This window comes from Papio anubis, chromosome 9 (genome assembly GCF_008728515.1).
Source record: "Papio anubis isolate 15944 chromosome 9, Panubis1.0, whole genome shotgun sequence".
In the NCBI taxonomy this organism is placed as follows: Eukaryota; Metazoa; Chordata; class Mammalia; order Primates; family Cercopithecidae; genus Papio; species Papio anubis.
The window spans coordinates 35,169,136-35,187,991 of NC_044984.1; the positions used below are offsets into that span (position 1 = coordinate 35,169,136).

Below are 18,856 nucleotides of genomic sequence, written 5' to 3' on the forward strand. Positions count from 1 at the left end.
GTCATCCTTGATGGTTCTCTTTTTTTTTTTTTTTTTGTACCTCCCATATCTAAACAAGGCCTGTTAATGCTACTTCCAATACATATCCTGACCCTATCCACTATTCTCAGTCTCTTTTATCACAATTTTAACCCAAGCCACTCATAAATTATCTGAACTTCTGAAATTACCTCATAATTGTTCTTCTTAATTCTATAATGCACCCCTGCCATGTATTTTCTACAAAGTGTAAAGAGGGATTTTAAATGTATATCAATTCTATGCTATTTCTCCCCTGTTTAAAATTATAGCCCCTTGCATTTAGAAAAATCTTCCGTCTTCCTCCCTGATTCATAAACATTTCACTTGCTCCTACATATCTGACCTTAACTTATAATATTCCCCACCTCAGCTCCCATTATCCAGCTATACTCAACTTCTAGCTCTGCTTTTCTAGCAAGCATAGCTCCATTAGACTTATGACCTTTGTACTGGCTGTTACCTCTGCCTGGAACGCCATTCTCCTAGAGCTTCACTAGTAGGTTGCTTCTTGTTATCAGACTTCAAAATAAAGACCATCTTCTCAGAGAAGCCTTTACTATCCAGACAGTCTAAAATAGAATATTCCATTTGCTTAGTATCAATTCACTTTATATTAATGCTCTGAAGCTTTTCTTGTTTGTGAATTTGGTTATTGGTTGGCTAGTTATTTTATTTATGTCTACCTCTCTCTTCCCACTAGAATGCCCCATGGAGCAGAGAACCATTTATCTGCATCCCCTTAGAACAGCAACTTAATCTTGCTTTAGTTTCTATTTTATAAAAAAGTAATATTATGTATCTCATAGAATTACTCAAATGGTAAAGTGAGGTGATACTTATAAGTTGCTGACAACTTCTTTGACACACAATAGATATTGGATAAATTATTTTTATGAAAATAAACAAACAGAAAGAAGTTATGCTAGAGCTGGCACAGTGAAGATCACTGTGGTCCCAGGTACTCAGGAAGATTACTTGAACCCAGGAGTTTGTGATCAGCCTGGGCAACAAAGTGAGACTCTTTTTGTTAAAAGAAGTTACGATGTAGCAAAAAGAAAAGTATGAAATAATATGGTGGTTATGGAGATGAAGAGGTATAAAAGCTGTACTAGAGAAACAAAGCCACACGAGTCTTAAAGGTTAACCAAGGACCAAGATAGCTATTAACATCATTCTATTTTTACTATGTGTTTGTGACAGGGGCAACTGGATCATCAACTGGGGAGACAGAGACAACTAGACCATCAGCTAAATTAACAGGGAATTATGGACAATCATCTGAAATACCAGGGACAACTAAATCATCATCTGATGTTTCAGGGACATTGGGACCATCAGATATAACATCTGGACCATCAGTTGCAGTGACAAGGACTTCTGAACAATCGTCAGGAGTCACAGAGACATCTGAACTATCACTTGGAGTATCAGGGACAACTGGGCCATTAGCTGAAATATCAGGGACAACAAGACCATTAGTTTCAGGATTAAGGACAACTGTATCATTAACTGGAGGATCAGGGACAACTGGACCTTCATCAAGAGAATCAGTGACAACTAGACCATTAGCTGAAGGTTCAGGGACAAGTGGACAATCGTTTACAGGATCAAGAACACCTGGATTATCAGCTACAGAACTAGGTACAACTGTGTCTTTTACTGGAGGATTAGGCACAAGTAGATCATCTGCTAGAGAAATAGGGACAGCTGGACCATCAGCTGATGGGTCAGGAACAACTGGACCATTTGTTGTGAGATCAGGGACAACTAGATTATCAGCTGGAGTGACAAGAGCAACTGAAACATCACCTGGAGTGACAGGAACAACTACACGATCAGTTGAAGACTCCAGAACAACTGGACCATCTGTTCTAGTGACAGGAACAACTGAACAATCAGGCCAAGGATCAGAGACAACTGGAAAATCTATTATAGAATCAGGACCATCTCTTGTAGGATCAGGGACAAATGGACCAACATCTGCAGGATTAGGAACAACTGCACCATCAGCCAGAAGATCAGGTACCACAAGACCATCAGTTGGAGGAACTGGGACAACTGGACAATCAGGTGCAGAATCAGGAACAACTGAACCATCAGCTAGAGTGACAGATGTAACTGGAACATCAGCTGAAGTATCAGGAAGAATTGAACCATCAGCTACAGGATCAGGTACAAGTAGACCACTAGGTGAAACAGCAGGTACAACTGTACCATCAGTGGAAGGATCAGAGGCAACTGGACCATCTGTCATTGGATCAGAAACAACTAGACTATCAGTTATAGGATCAGGGACAACTGGAACTTCATCTGGAGGTTCAGGTGCAACAAGATCATCGGGTGGAGGAATGGGGACAACTGGACAATCAACTGCAAGATCAGAAACAACTGGACCACTTTTTGGATTGACAGGAACATTTGGACAATCCTCTACAGTGACTGGGACACCTTCAAATTCAGCTGGAGTAACAACATCTGAAAAATCACCTGGAGTGGCAATGACAACAGGACTATTGGTTGAAGGGTCAGCTACAACTCGACCACCTCTTTTAGAATCAGAGACCACTGAATTATCAGCTGGAGTGACAATGACATCTGGACAATCAGCCAGAGTGACTGGGGCAACTGGACCATCAGCTGGAGAGACGGGAACAACTGGACCATCAACTGAAGGATCAATTGCAACTGTACCATTTATTATTGGATCAGAAACAACTAGACCATTATATGTAGGATCAGGGACAACTGGAACTTTATCTGGAGGTTCAAGTACAACAAGAACATCAGATGGAGCAACAGGGACAACCAGAAAATCAACTGCAAGATCAGAAACAACTGGACCCCTTTCTGGATTGACAGGAACATCTGGGCAATTGGCTGGAGTGACTGGGACATCTTCAAAATCAGCTGGAGTAACAGTGACATCTGAAAAATCAGTTGGAGTTGCAGTGACAACAGGATCATTTGTTGAAGGATCAGTCACAACTGGACCACTTCTTTTAGAATCAGAGACAACTAGATCATCAGGTGGAGTGACAGTGACATCTGGACAATCAGCCAGAGTGACTGAAACAGTTGGAGCATCAGCTGGAGTGATAGGAACAACTGGACCATCAACTGAAGGATCAGGGGCAACTGGACCATCCGTTGTGGGATCAGGAACAACTAGACCATTAGCTGGTGAATCAGGTACAACTGAATCATCAGTTGGAGTGACAGGGACAAGGCCATCATCAGGAGGATCAGGGACAACTGAGTCATCATCAAGAGAATCAGCAACAACTGGACCATCAGATGAAGGATCAGGAACAACTGGACTATCACCTGGAGTGACAGTGACATCTGGACAATCAGCTAGAAAGACTGGGACAACTGGAGCACCAGCTGGAGTTACAGAAACAACGAGATCATCTGTTGTCAAATCAGGGACAACTGGACCATCTGTTACAGGAACAAGGACAACTGTAACTTCATCTGGAGAATCAGGTACAACAAGATCATCAGGTGGAGAAACAGAGACAACTGGCCAATCAGCTGTAAAATCAGGGACAGCAGAATCATTTACTGGGTTGACAAGAACATCTAGGCAATCAGCTGGAATGACTGGGACATCTGCACAATCAGCTGGAGTGGCACTAACAGGTCATTTTGTTGAAGGATTAGTGACAACTGGTTCATCTACTGTAGGATTAGAGACAACTAGACCTTCAGCTGTAGGATCAGGAACAACTGGACCTCCTGTTGTAAAAGCACAGACAATTGGACCATCAGCTGGAGTAACAGTGACATCTGGACAATCAGCTAGAATGACTGGGGCAACTCGACTATCAGTAGGAGTGACAGGAACAACTGGACCAGCAAGTAAAGGATTAGGGACAATTAGACCATCTGTTGTAGGATTAGAGACTACTGAACCATTAGCTGAAGGATCAGGGACAACTGGACCACCTCTTGTAGGAGAGACAACTGTACCATCAGCTAGAGTGAGAGTTACATCTGGATATTCAGATAGAGTGACTGGGGCAACTGAACCATTGGCTGGAGTAACAGGAACCACTAAACAATCTGCTGTAGGATCAGTGACAACTGGACCATCAGTTACAGGAGTAGAGACAACTGTAAAAACTTCATCTGGAGGATTAAGTACAACCACATCATCAGTTGGAGGAACAAGGACCACTGGACCATCACCTGAAAGATCAGGGGCAACAGGATCATTTACTGGATTGACAGGGACATCTGCACAATCAGCTGGGGTGACAATGACATCTGTCCAATCAGCTGGAGTGGTAGTAACAACAGAACTAAATGCTGATGGCTCAGGGACAACTGGAAAATCTCTTGTAGGATCAGGAACAACTGGATTATCAGCTGAAGCTATAGGGACAACTGGATCATCAACTGAAGGATTAGAGAAAACTGGACCATCTATTACTGGATCAGGAACAACCATACCATTAGTTACAGAATCATGGACAACTGGAACTTCATCTGGTGGACAGGGTACAACGAGTCTATTAGTTAGAGGAACAGAGACAACTGGACAATCAGTTTCAGGATCAGCGACAACAGGGCCAGTTACGGGATTAACGGAAAACTCTGGTCCATCAGCTGGAGTGACAGTGACACCTAGACAATCACCTACAGTGACTCAGACAACTGGGTCATCAGCTGCAATATCAGGAACCACTGTACAATCTCTTACAGTATCAGGGACAGTTAGACCATCATCTGGACAAACAGAAAAAACCAGATCATCAGTTGAAGAGTCAGGGACAACTGAACCATCAGCTATAAGGTCAGGGACTACTGGACCAACAGCTGGAGTGAAACATACAAATGGGCCATCATCAGGTGGAGTGACAGGGATAACTGGGTCATCACCTGGAGTGACGGGGATAACTGGATCATCTGCAAGATCAGGGACAAGTATCCCATCTGCTGGAAAAACAGCAACAACTAGAACATCAGTTGAAGAATCAAGGACAACTGGACCATCAGCTGGAATAACAGGTACGAATGGACTATCAGCTGGAGTGACAGGGATAACTGGATCATCACCTGGAGTGACAGGAATAACTGGATCATCTGCAAGATCAGGGACAAGTATCCCATCTGCTGGAAAAACAGCAACAACTAGAACATCAGTTGAAGAATCCAAAAGGACAACTGGACCATCAGCTGGAATAACAGGTACAGTACGAATGGACTATCAGCTGGAGTGACAGGGATAACTGGATCATCACCTGGAGTGACAGGAATAACTGGATCATCTGCAAGATCAGGACAATTATCCCATCTGCTGGAAAAGCAGCAACAACTAGAACATCCAGTTGAAGAATCCAAAAGGGACAACTGGACCATCAGCTGGAATAACAGGTACAAATGGACTATCAGCTGGAGTGACAGGGACAACTGGATCATCAGCTGGAGTGACGCGGAAAACTGGACCATCAGCTGGCATGACAGGGACAACTGGACCATCAGCAGAAGTGACAGGAAAAACTGGACTATCAGCTGGAGTGATGGGGACAACTGGTCCATCAGCTGAAGTGACAGGGCTACCTGTAGTATCAACTGGGGTGACAGGGACAATTGGATCACCAGCTGGAGTGACAGGGACAACTGCAGTATCAGCTGGAGTAACAGGGACAACTGGACTATCAGCTGAAGCGACAGGGATAACTGGACTATCAGCTGGGGTGACAGGGACAACTGGACTATCTGCTGGTGTGACAGAGACAATTGGACTATCAACTGGGATGATAGGGACAATTGGATCATCAGCTGGAGTGGCAGGGACAAGAAGACTATCAGCTGAAGTGACAGGGACAACTGGACAGCCGGTGACAGGGTCAACTCGGATCAACACCTGGGGTGACAGGGACAACCGCACAAAATAGCTGAAGCGACAGTATCAACCGGTCAAATCTGTTGGGTGACAGGGACAGCCAGACTACCGCTGGAGTTTTATTGTGATACCTTCGAATCTCAATCAGCCGGACCGGACAGGACACGCGGACTATCAGCTGGGGTCACAGGACAACCAGACAGTCAGCCGGTGACAGGGTCAACTGACCATCAGCCAAGTATTAGGACAACTGACAGTCAGCCGAAGCGACAGACAACTGAACAATCTGTTGAGCGTGACAGGGACAACCAGATCAACTGGAGTGACAGGATAACCGGACCAATGTCGGAGACAGGACAAGTGACCATCAGCTGGGGTGACAGGGATAACTGGGCTATCAGCAGGGGTGATGGGGACAACTGGACAGTCAGATGAAGTGACAGGGACAACTGGACAACCTGTTGGAGTGACAGGGACAGCCAGATCATCAGCTGGAGTGACAGGGACAATTGGATCACAGGCTGGAGTGACAGGGACAACTGAACTATCAGCTGAAGCGACGGAGACAACTGAACAATCTGTTGGTGACAGGGACAACTAGATCATCAACTGGAGTCACAGGGACAACTGGACTATCAACTGAAGCGACAGGAACAACTGGACCATCAGCTGAGGTGACAGGGACAAGCAGACTATCAGCTAGAGTGACAGGGACAACTGGACAATCTGTTGGAGTGACAGGGACAACTAGATCATCAACTGGAGTGACAGGGATAACTGGACTATCAACTGGAGTGACAGGGACAAGTGGACTATCAGCTGGGGTGACAGGGATAACTGGACTATCAGCTGGGGTAACGGGGACAACTGCAGTGACAGGGACAATTGGATCCCCAGTTGGAGTGACAGGGACAACTGGACTATCAGCTGAAGCAACAGGGACAACCAGACCATCAGCTGAGGTGACAGGGACAACCAGACTATCAGCTGGGGTGACAGGGATAACTGGACTATCAGCTGGGGTGACAGGGACAACTGGATCATTAGCTGGAGTGACAGAGATAACTGGATCATCAACTGGGGTGACAGGGAAAACTGGATTATCAGCTGGAGTGACAGGAACAACTGGACTATCTGCTGGGGTGACAGAGACAATTGGACTATCAACTGGGGTGATAGAGACAATTGGATCATCAACTGGAGTGACAGGGAGAACTGGACAGTCAGCTGGTGTGACAGGATCAACTGGACAGGCAGCTGAAGTGACAGGGACAACTGGACAATCTATTGGAGTCACAGGGACAGCTAGATCATCAACTGGAGTGACAGGGATAACTGGACTATCAGCTGGACTGACAGGGACAAGTGGACTATCAGCTGTGGTGACAGGGATAACTGGACTATCAGCTGAAGTGACAGGGACAACTGGACTGTCAACTGGGGTGACAGGGAAAACTGGACAGTCAGCTGAAGTGACAGGGACAATAGGACAATCTGTTGGAGTAACAGGGACAGCTAGATCATCAGCTGGAGTGACAGGGATAACTGCACTATCAGCTGGAGTGACAGGGATAACTGGACTATCAGCTGGAGTGACAGGGACAAGTGGGCTATCAGTGGGGGTGACAGGGATAACTGAATTATCAGCAGAAGGGACAGGGACAACTGGACTATCATCTGAAGAGACAGGGAAAACTGGATCATCAGCCGGAGTTACAGGAACAACTGGACCATCAGCAGAAGTGACAGGAGAAACTGGACTATCAGTTGGAGTGACGGAAACAACTGGCCCATCAGCTGAAGTGACAGGGCTACCTGTAGTATCAGCTGGTGTGACAGGGATAATTGGATCACCAGCTGGAGTGACAGGGACAACTCGGCTATCAGCTGTGGTGACAGGTATAACTGGACTATCAGCTGGGCTGACAGGGACAACTGGACTATCAGCTGGGCTGACAGGGACAACTGGACTATCTGCTGGGGTGACAGAGAAAATTGGACTATCAACTGGGGTGACAGGCACAATTGTATCATCAGCTGGAGTGACAGGGACAACAAGACTGTCAGCTGGAATGACAGGGACAACTGGACAGTCAGCTGGTGTGACAGGGTCAACTGGACTATCAGCTGGGGTGACAGGGACAACTGGACACTCAGTTGAAGTGACAGGGACAACTGGACAATCTGTTGGGGTGACAGGGACAGCTAGATCATCAGCTGGAGTGACAGGGAAAACTGGACTATCAAAGCTGGAGTGACAGGGACAATTGGACTACCAGCTGAGTGACAGGGACAACTCGGCTATCAGCTGTGGTGACAGGGATAACTGGACTATCAGCTGAAGTAACAGAGATAACTGGACTATCAACTGGGGTGACAGGGATAACTGGACCATCATCTGGAGTGACAGGGACAACTACAGTATCAGCCGGAGTAACAGGGACAACTGGACTATCTGCTGGGGTGAGTATATCAATTGGTCTATCAACCAAAGTATTGTGACAATTGGATCATCAACTGGAGTGGCAGGGACAACAAGACTATCAGCTGGAGGGACAGGGACAACTGGACTGTCAGCTGAAGTGACAGGGACAACTGGACAATCTGTTGAAGGACAGGACAGCCAGATCATCAGCCGAGTGACAGGGATAACTGGACATCAGCCGGGACTGACAGGAGGCTGCCGCGGACTATCAGCTGTAAGTATTACAGGATAACTGGACTATCGGCTGGGGTGACAGAGATAACTGGACCATCAGCTGGAGTGACAGGGTCAACTACAGTATCAGATGGAGTGACAGGGACAACTGGACTATCAGCTGGAGTGACAGGGACAACTGGACCATCAGCTGGAGTGACGGGGACAACTGGACTATCAGCTGGAGTGATGGGGACCACTGGACTATCAGTTGGAGTGACAGGGAAAACTGGACTATCAGCTGGAGTGACAGGGACAACTGGACCATCAGTTGGAGTGACAGGAATAACTGCACTATCAGCTGGAGTGACAGGGACAAGTGGACTATCAGCTGGAGTGACAGGGAAAACAGGGCTATCAGCTGGAGTAACAGGGAGAACTGGGCCGTCAGCTGAAGCAACAGGGAAAACTGGACTATCGGCTGGAGTGACAGGGATCACTGGACCATTTGCTGAAGTGACAGGGACAACTGGACTATCAGGTGGGGTGACAGGCCAACTGGTTTACCGCCAGCGACAGGACACCGATTATCTCAAAAATCTGGGACAAGTATACCATCAGCTGGAAAAACAGGAACAACCAGAACATCAGTTGAAGAATCGACAAATTGTATTCATCCGCCGAATAACAGGTACAGTCGGACTATCAGCCAGCGACAGGCCAAACTGACCATCGCCGAGTGAGTAGGGACAACCTGGACTATCAGCTGGAGTGGTAGGACAACTGACCATCATCAGCTGGAGTGACGGGGACCACTGGACCATCAGCTGGAGTGACGGGGCACAATTGGACTATCAGTTGGGGTAGACAGGGACTACCAGATCATTAGCCAAAGATGTGGGACAACTGGGATCATCCGGGTAAAATTCAAGAAACAAGTATACCATCAGCTGGAAAAACAGGAACAACCAGAACATCAGTTGAAGAATCAAGGACAACTAGACCATCCGCTGGAATAACAGGTACAAATGGACTATCAGCTGAAGTGACAGGGTCAACTGGACCATCAGCTGAGTGATGGGGACAACTGGACCATCAGCTGGAGTGACGGCAGCATTGACTCCGGAATTATCAGCTGGCGACGTGTGGGGACTACCGGGACCATCAGCTGGAGTGACGGGGACACTGACCTATCAGCTGGGGCAACAGGACCAGCCAGATCGTTAGCTGAGGTGATGACAATTGACCTGCAAAATCTGGGACAAGTATACCATCAGCTGAAAAAACAGGAACAACCAGAACATCAGTTGAAGAATCAAGGACAACTACACCATCCGCTGGAATAACAGGTACAAATGGACTATCAGGTCAAGTGACAGGGACAACTGGACTATCAGTTGGCACAACCACTGTAACAGGAAGAACAGGAGAGCCAGGAAGTGAGGTTACAGTCCCTGAAGGCAAGTCTAGTTAGCTAAAGATAGGTCATTTAATATGAACAACGTAATTTTTGGTCTTCCAGACTTGAATCTGTGTAACTTTATCACAATTAAATATGTTATTAGGAACTCAAATTGGTGAACAATGAGGGGGCTTTCCAGAATATTAGACTTTTTGGGTTTATGTTTTCATGGGGGCTACTGTAGGTGTTGGCAAGGGATGCACAGCTGGAGCACCAGACTCTGGGGCCACTACAGTTGGGAACCCAGCAGGCATGGCTCACCTGGGTACTCTGGTGTGGTTCAACATAAGCCTGGCTAAGAACTCCAATTATGATTGTAAGATGAATCAATTATGATTTAACCAATGACCTAAATTGGGGAGAAATGATTAAGAGATGACCTAGATTTATCAATGTCTAAATTCGAATTTTACATAAGGGGCAGTAAGTTCATTATATTTACTAAGATGAACCATGTAAAGCTGATAATCAAGTAGGGCTTTAACCAGGCAAAACTGAAGAACCATATGTAACCAGCCCTGGAGCAGATGAAAGCAGGACCAGATTAACCACACCTGGAAAATCAGGCAAGTGGGGTTGGAAGAATTTGGTCGCAACTGTAGCTCAACGTAAGGTTTTCTTTTTTTTTTTTTTCTTTTTCTTTTTCTTTTTTTCTTAAGACAGAGTCTCACTCTCACCCAGGCTGGAGTGTAGTGACAAGATCTCAGCTCACTACAATCTCCGCCTCCCAGGTTCAAGCAATTCTCATGCGTCAGTCTCCCAAATAGCTGGGATTACAGGCACGCACCACTGTGCCCGGCTATTTTTTTATTTTTATTTTATTTTAGTTTTAGTAGAGACAGAGTTTCACTGTGTTGGCCAAACTGGTCTCAAACTCCTGACCTCAAATGATCTGCCCGCCTTGGCCTCCCAAACCGAACATAAGGTTTTCTGGTCAATGTAATTATGGTAATGAGTATATTGTAAATAAGGAAATTAGAAAGTCAGATCCAAATCATCTGTTAGCTTTGTGCAAAAGTAATGGCAAAAACCATAGTTACTTTTGCACCAACCTAATCGTATTTAGGACCTTAAATTTTGTTAGGTGTTTTAGGACTAGGATGGAAGGAAAACAAATTATCTGTCTTTACAGTGCTGATTCTATCAGGAAACAAACCTTACATAAAGAAGCTTAAAGCAAGAAAATATTTGAGCACTTTTTGGGCAGCCAGGAACTGTTATGAGATGTGTAAACATGTCACTAATTTTCACAGCAACTACTGAGATAAGTGCTATTTTTGTTCACATTTTCAAATGAGGAAGTCAAGGAGAAGTTTAGTTAGCTGCTGTAAGTGATAATGTACACCAGGAAGGTCTGTCCTCAGAGCCTATTCCTTACCTTCTACACCATCCTCCCTCGTGTGGCAGTGGGTATAAACTAGAGCAGAAAGGAAATATATTCCCTGGAGGGGATATCTCGACGGAGTCTCAGATATGCCAAATGCCAACCTCCCAAAGAAAATCAGATTAATGAAAAGTCTACTATACCAGAAGTATTTGGACATTTTCTATTATAACAGCAGTGTCTCACATTTACTGTTTAATTAAATGTTGTTTAATTATTTTTATTGTCATCTGTGTGTCAGGCACTGTGATAAGTGTGTGGGCACAGAAGTGAATGAGTCTGACAGGGTCACTGCTCTCAGGACATCCTGTCTAGTGGGGGATATAGCCAGTAAGAGAAAAGTATCTCAATAGTATTAAAATTAATGTTAAGTGCTAAGAATAAGGTGAGGGTGCCAGGAAAGTGACTTTCCACCTGGTGTCCCAAAGAATGAAGAAGCAGTAGTCAAAGAGGATAAGACAGGGAGGGAAATGCTAAGAAGAGCTCACAGGCTCTTAGAAAGTTTAAGGTGGAAAGAGGCCAGGGTTCCCAGTGCCCTGTTAGGAAGCCAGAGGGTGTACAAAATAAGCCCAGAGAAGTCAGAAGGACCCTGATCACATAGAACAGAGCCTTGCCACACACGTTAAGGATTGTAGACTTGTTGCTAAGAGCTGAGGGAAGTTAACTGAAGGTGTGAGACAGAAGAGTGACATGATCAGGATTCCCATTTTTAAAAGATCAGTAAGACTGCAAATGTGAAGAATTGTGTAAGGTGAGAACAGAAGCAGAGAAATTTGTTAGGAAGTTATTGCTCAATCAAGGTAAGAGGCAATGGTTTAAAATAAATTATGGTGGTGGATGGAAAAAAAGGGAAAAGTTCAAAACCTATTTTTGGAGAACCATCAAGGGGATTTGGCAGTGGTTTGATGGGGATTTTGTTAAGGGTATTTTTCAGGTTAATATTTAGTTGCTGGGATGGTGTTTCTATCAATTATTAAAATAGGGACTGTGAAGGAGCAGCAGTTTGTGGTGGGAAGATCATAGGTTCATGTTTGAAAGTTGAATTTGAGATGTTAGGGAGAAGTCCATATGAAAATTTCGAATTATTCTACTAAGATTCTTTTTCATTTGTTTTAAATTCAGCTACAACTGGAGTGCCTGCTGCAACTTCCCTAGGAGCTGAAGGTGAAAGCATAGCTTCCACATCAGGTACTGGAACCACAACTGGGCTCAAAGTAGTTATGTTGATAAATATCTGGATAGTGCTTCAATAAAATAAGAACACTGCTCCTGACTTTACGCTTTTTAATCTCAGTTGCCACGGGAGCCATCCCTGGGTCAACAATTGCACCAGGAAGTACCACTACTGGTAAGTAAGCAGGGGGATGTCAGATGTGTTTTTGATTTTTTTTCATGCTCATTGCTTATTTTAAAACAGCAATATCATTAATAATAATAATGCCAGTTAATTACAATGTCTTTAAATATATTATCTCATAAATTACTTGAATGAACATGATTATCTCATTTTGCTCATGAGGAACTTAGGCAAAGATATTACCTAAGTTGATAGGTTTCTACAGCACGCCAAATGGTGAAATCAATATTTTTCTTGATTGTTTATTGATTCCAAAACTGTGCTCTTCAATGTGATGCCTTCCTTTGCTAAAGCAAAATATACAGTGATATTTAATTACCCTTCAATAGGCTGGGTGCGGTGGCTCATGCCTGTAATCCCAGCACCTTGGGAGGCCGAGACGGGTGGATCACGAGGTCAAGAGATGGAGACCATCCTGGTCAACATGGTGAAACACCATCTCTACTAAAAATATAAAAATTAGCAGGGCATGGTGGCACATGCCTGTAGTCCCAGCTACTCAGGAGGCTGAGGCAGGAGAATCGCTTGAACCCGGAAGGCGGAGGTTGCAGTGACCCGAGATCAGGTCACTGCACTCCAGCCTGGGCAACAGAGCGAGACTCCATCTCAAAACAAACAAACAAACAAACAAAATCATCAATAAAGCTTGCTTTTAAAATCACAAAGCTTAAATGTTTCCCATTTCTAACTAAAAGAATTGGAGCAGCAGGTAAGAAAAATAAGTTTTTTAATGTAATAAACTATGGCACTTCCTATTCTGAAATAAGATTCGGAGAATTTTATTTGACAAAACTATAACATTATTATTTTATAAGTCCAAATTTTATAACTTTCCTTTTTTAAAAATGATTCACAAATACTTACAGGGCAATTTCTTTTTCCTAACACTGAGTAAATTAACAGAATTATTATTTCAAGGCTACAGTATATTATTGTTTAAGGTTCTCAACTAGTAATATACTTAGTATGACAGTACTTGAGAAATACGTCATTTCTCAATGTGCAAGTCCCTAACAGAACCCAGACTCTAATGACTACATTGCTCATTAATAGTTTAAGGAATAGAATGCTTACCTTTTTTTTTTTTTTCTGATGAAGATTTATGCCACATTATTGTAACTACTGTTATAAAGTCTCCTGTGTAAATTAATTTTACCAACTGATCGCTAGAAAATAATTCAATAATTTAATTCAAACTAAATTTGTAATAATTATTTATTCAATCTATGGTTATGCAAATGTAAACAAATTGGCATGATTCATATTATATATTGAGCAACATAATTATAAGTTAACACATGGCCACAAACAGGTAGCCATTGGGACACGGTGTGTAACTATTGAGGCACAGTATGTATTTTATCATTTTTGGCATTTTATAATTTCAAGACAGCTTTAATTAAATGTAACCAAATAACAATTACCTGTGTATAAATATTTTGCTTGGAAAAAAGGCAGTGTTTTTTTTTTTCAGTTTGATAATCTGTAATCATAGAAATCATACGTGATTCTTTAAAAAGCACTTTACAATATGTCTCACAAGAGAACACTTAATCTGACTTAAATTTCTAAGATAAGCCTCTGTGGGAAATAACATCTGTTTTTTAAACAAAATTTAATTATCAAGGCATTTGACCCACTGAAGCAAATTTTTTAAATGAAATTCAAATAAATTCTTTAATTTAAATATGGATTTAATTTATCCTTTGGTAAGCTCAGTTAGAATTCCACCACAACTCATTGTAGGTAAGCTGAAATTCAATGACATGAAAATTTATTTCTGTACAATGTGCTTGAAATATAATTTCTATTTTTTTCCATTTGAGCACTGAAAAACATTTAAAGGATTGTGTGTGACATGCTTCTCAAATTATAACCTAACATACGAATTAATCTTTGTAAATGGAAATTAATCAAATATATACATTTATAAATATATTTGTTTTTAAATTTCAGTGCCATCAAAACAGCCTGAAGTAGCAGGTGAGAAAATATGAGATTATAAATGTGCATTTTAAAAAATAATGTTACATTAATGGAATAGAACACATGGTACCAGAAGTCTTTATTATCTGATTAATAAAACATGAACTTCAAATTTGATTTTTGTAGCATAGGGCTTTTGATTTTTCTATTCTCATGTCTTCTTAAATCATAATAAAGGTGTATTGAATCCTTTATATAATACTTAAATTCTACACTGATTGTATACAAGTATACAAACTCAGACAAACCAAAATAACTCCCAAAACATCTCCCCTATTAAAAAGAGGTAGCACCATATTTCTCAGCATATTAATAGTCACCTACTATTTACAAGAAAACTATTTAGCTTTTAATGTATCCTGGTATCTCTTTTTTAAACTTAAAAACAGTTTTAAAAGATAAGCAAAAGTAGCCGACTTTTTGTTGTTGTTTTGGGTTTTTTGTTGTTGTTGTTTCATTTTTGGAGACAGGGACTTGCTCTGTCGCCCAGGTTGGAGTGCAGTGGCACGATCTTGGCTCACTGCAACCTCCAACTCCTCGGTTCAAGCGATTCTCTTGCCTCAGCATCCTGAGTAGCTGGGATTACAGGTGTGCGCTACCACGCCCGGCTAATATTTTGCATTTTTTTAGTAGAGATGAGGTTTCACTATGCTGGCCAGGCTGGCCTCAAACTCCTGACCTCAGGTGATCTGCCCAACTCGGCCTCCCAGAGTGCAGGGATGACAGGCATAAGCCACCACAGATGGCCTAGAAGCTGATTCTTTAGAATATCTCACTTTGAAAAAAAAAATTTCTCCTTCTGATCCTTTTAGCACTTACATTGGAATATAAGTTCCATGAAAACAGGCATTTTTGTCTTATTTTTCACTGATTTAAAACCTCTTTATGGCCCTTATCTGATGAGGTGATTGATTTCAATACTTGTCTCCCTGATCCACTAGATTCTACCTTTGTTGAAAGGGGACCAAGTCTTATGTATCATTAATGTCTTATCTGGGGAGCTTTGCATATAACGAACACTCAATACAGCTGAAATATGTTTAGCTTTCATTCACTATCTCATTTGGATAATGTAGGCATTATTTTCCCTAATTTGCTGGTAAGGAAACTGAGGTTCAGAGATTTTTAACCTGTTTAAAACCACACAACTCTTTTGATTCCAACACCTGAGCTCTTTCTACTCCTCTACATTTCCTTTAGTCTAGACTATTGTAGGCAAGTTTCCTCTCTTCTAGTTTTCTCTATTCTCAGATGTGTTCTATCTGAAACAGCAGTCAGTGGTCCTCTATTGACTGTTATCTCTGTTCATATCATTTCTCTCATCAATCCATGGTAGCAGCTACCCATTTCCCTTCAAGTAAATTCTAAGTGCTTTAGTGTAATATTAGAGCTTTTGGAGACCCCATCTACTTTCCAAGGTTCTCATTAGCCCCCTTTACATAACAACTTTTAGCCTCACTTGAATTAGTTGGTGGCACTGTTAGAAGTTCCTTTATAAAATGTTACAAACTGATCACTAGGAAGTTGTTTTCTCACTGAATTTGAGCTAAATTTCCAGTTATTTTTCACTCATTCTATGTTTATACAACACATATTGCTATGTTTCCCTAAACCTTGGCTCTCACTATGTCTTCTGCCTGATGTTCCCTTCCTGGACTTCACATAGACAAATCCTAAGCAATAGTAAAGATCTAGATGCTGTCTTTTCCAGAAAGCCTTCTTTGACCCCATTAAGGAGTAATGCTCAGCAGTTTCTCGTTGTCTCAGGTACTCAGTATAAACTGTCTTTTGTAGTAGAGAGCTAAGGCATACTGAGATCAAACTAGGTGAACACAAGAGAAGATCACCTTTCATCTTTGTCAGGGAAGGCCAGGAAAGGACGTCTCAAGTAGAGAACGTTGCCACTCCCTGTGATTTACAAATGGAATAGTTCAAGCAGAAAAACTCATAGAATTATAGATTTTTTAAGTACCCAGAAAAGGCTACTTGTTATAGCAAAGAACACACAGATGGCATCTAGATTCAGATGTTCTCATGGCAGAATGAGTCAGTGACCTCTGGACTTTTTGTGTTTCAGGTACCACTGGGGTAACCACTGGCACAACTCTTGCCCCTAGAAGTTCTAACACAGGTGAGAACAAGCTAAGTGGAATTTTCCCATTGGAACTTCTTTCAAGGAGCTATCTCCTCAGGTTTTATTTCTAGGCAAAATTATCACTATAATAATCCCAAATCCTTAATGTCTTCCCAATTGTGTCTTTGTTCTTTTCCTCATCATCAGAGGCCACAAGTTCCTAGGAGGAAGTAGAATCTCTGCAGGTGGAATAGCTCCAGCTCAGCCTGCTAAGCCATTACTGCATTTTTGATCATCTTTCATTAAGCAGTGTTGTCTAAAATGTAGCCACACTACTTTATTCCATAAACTAAACCTTTTAAAAATGCAAAACAGTTACTAGGTAATAAATGTCAAGCTTGAGGAGCCTGACTTCCTTCTACCTCAAGGAGCTCATTCCATGCCCTAGGAAGTCAAGTCCCTGGCCACTGGATATACATGTACTGAGAAAACTTCCATTTCCAAGCACTGAATCTCAAAGACACTAAAGCATCTAGAATGTTGTCAGAAAATTTGCTATAAGAAAGAGATGCTACATTGGAAACACAGATAAATTTTTGCCATTGGAAAGCTCAAAGAAAGCGCATCCTAATATATTGTAAGAAATACTCATTTTCCTTGTCCATAAGACCATTCTTCCATTTCCATTCTGTCTTCTAGAGCTCCCTCAAACCTGGGTTTTATGTCTCAATCCCTCCATCCTAAGGCTCCTTCCATTAACCTGAGTTTATTTCTTTCCCTTTCCTTTCCTTTCCTTTCCTTTCCTTTCCTTTCCTTTCCTTTCCTTTCCTTTCCTTTTTTTTTTTCTTTCTTTCTTTCTTTCTCTTTCTCTTTCTTTCTTTCTTTCTTTCTTTCTTTCTTTCTTTCTTTCTTTCTTTCTTTCTTTCTTTCTTTCTTCTTCCTTCCTTCCTTCCTTCCTTCCTTCCTTCCTTCCTTCCTTCCTTCCTTCCTTCCTCTCCCTCCCTCCCTCCCTCCTCCTCTCTCTTTCTTTCTTTCTTTGTTTCTTTCTTTCTTTCTTTTTCTTTCTTTCTTTGAGATAGGGTCTCACTCTGCTCCCTAGGCTGGAGTACAGGGGCATGATCTTGGCTCACTTCAGCCTTGACCTCTTAGGCTCTGGTGATCCTGCCACCTCAGCCTCCCAGGTAGCTGGGACTACAGGCTCTTTTTTGTAGGGACAGGGTTTCACTATGTTGCCCAGTCTGGTCTCGAACTCCTGGACTCAAGTGATCTGCCAGCCTCGGCCTCCCAAAGTGTGGAATTATAGATGTGATCCACGAGACCCAACCATCCAGCATGTTCTTACTTCATTCCTTTCTTTTCTTTCTCAGAGGCTACAACTGCTACAGGGACTCCTGAAGCAGGACAGTCAGGAGGTGAGTGTTCTCATTCCAAGACTTTGGGTTCTGTTGATTCATTGTTTGGGATTGCAGCTTAAAACAGAAGAATACGAAGGTTGAGGACACATTTTACGCAAGGCTAAGTCAAATTGTGAATCCCTCTGGAACTGACATTTTCATGACCCTCCGACAAGTGTGCCTGAGTCCTGGCTTTCAGAACTAGTTCTCCGAAATCAGGAATGAGACCATCATTGCTTTAAAGTTCACACAATTTTTTTTTTTTTTTTCACAGGCACCCCTATCATTTCTTCTGAAGTCAGTACCAGTTCAGAAGTTTCCAACACAGGTAAAATTCCATAAAGAAAATGTAGGCTGGCTCTTACTCGTTTATGAGTTTTGTGCATGTGTATGTGTATGCATGGGTATGCTTTAGGGATGACATGAAATCAACCACAAAAGTATCACAGAGATATTTATAAAGAACTTTATCTTTCATTTTCCTCCCTCTGTAGTCATCCCTGGTAGACCAGGAAGACATAACAGGAAGTGAAACAGGCAGGCATGAAATGAGCCCCCATCCCTCTGTCAGCAGACTAGAATGCAGGGGTGTTCACTGGCAAGTCGCCTGCGAATAAATGGGCCAAGGAGACGAAATGAGAGAAGGACACTCTTAATTTAGCATTTGCACTGTTTATAACATTAACTCC

General features: G+C 42.5%; 1 protein-coding gene across 1 annotated transcript in view; it reads left to right on the forward strand.

Annotated features, from left to right (window-relative positions):
• MUC19 (mucin 19, oligomeric) overlaps positions 1–18,856 on the forward strand; it is a gene marked incomplete at its 5' end in the record, with an annotated part of 176,875 nt that overhangs the window by 74,346 nt on the left and 83,673 nt on the right. Inside the window, 17 exon segments of the mRNA XM_031650173.1 lie at positions 1,222–5,219; positions 5,346–5,898; positions 6,021–6,167; positions 6,244–6,457; positions 6,459–8,120; positions 8,152–8,357; positions 8,360–8,584; positions 8,587–9,201; positions 9,443–9,580; positions 9,583–9,702; positions 9,782–9,979; positions 12,479–12,544; positions 12,651–12,704; positions 14,670–14,696; positions 16,777–16,884; positions 18,135–18,185; positions 18,442–18,495. Coding sequence (XP_031506033.1) covers positions 1,222–5,219; positions 5,346–5,898; positions 6,021–6,167; positions 6,244–6,457; positions 6,459–8,120; positions 8,152–8,357; positions 8,360–8,584; positions 8,587–9,201; positions 9,443–9,580; positions 9,583–9,702; positions 9,782–9,979; positions 12,479–12,544; positions 12,651–12,704; positions 14,670–14,696; positions 16,777–16,884; positions 18,135–18,185; positions 18,442–18,495 — 8,436 coding nt within the window.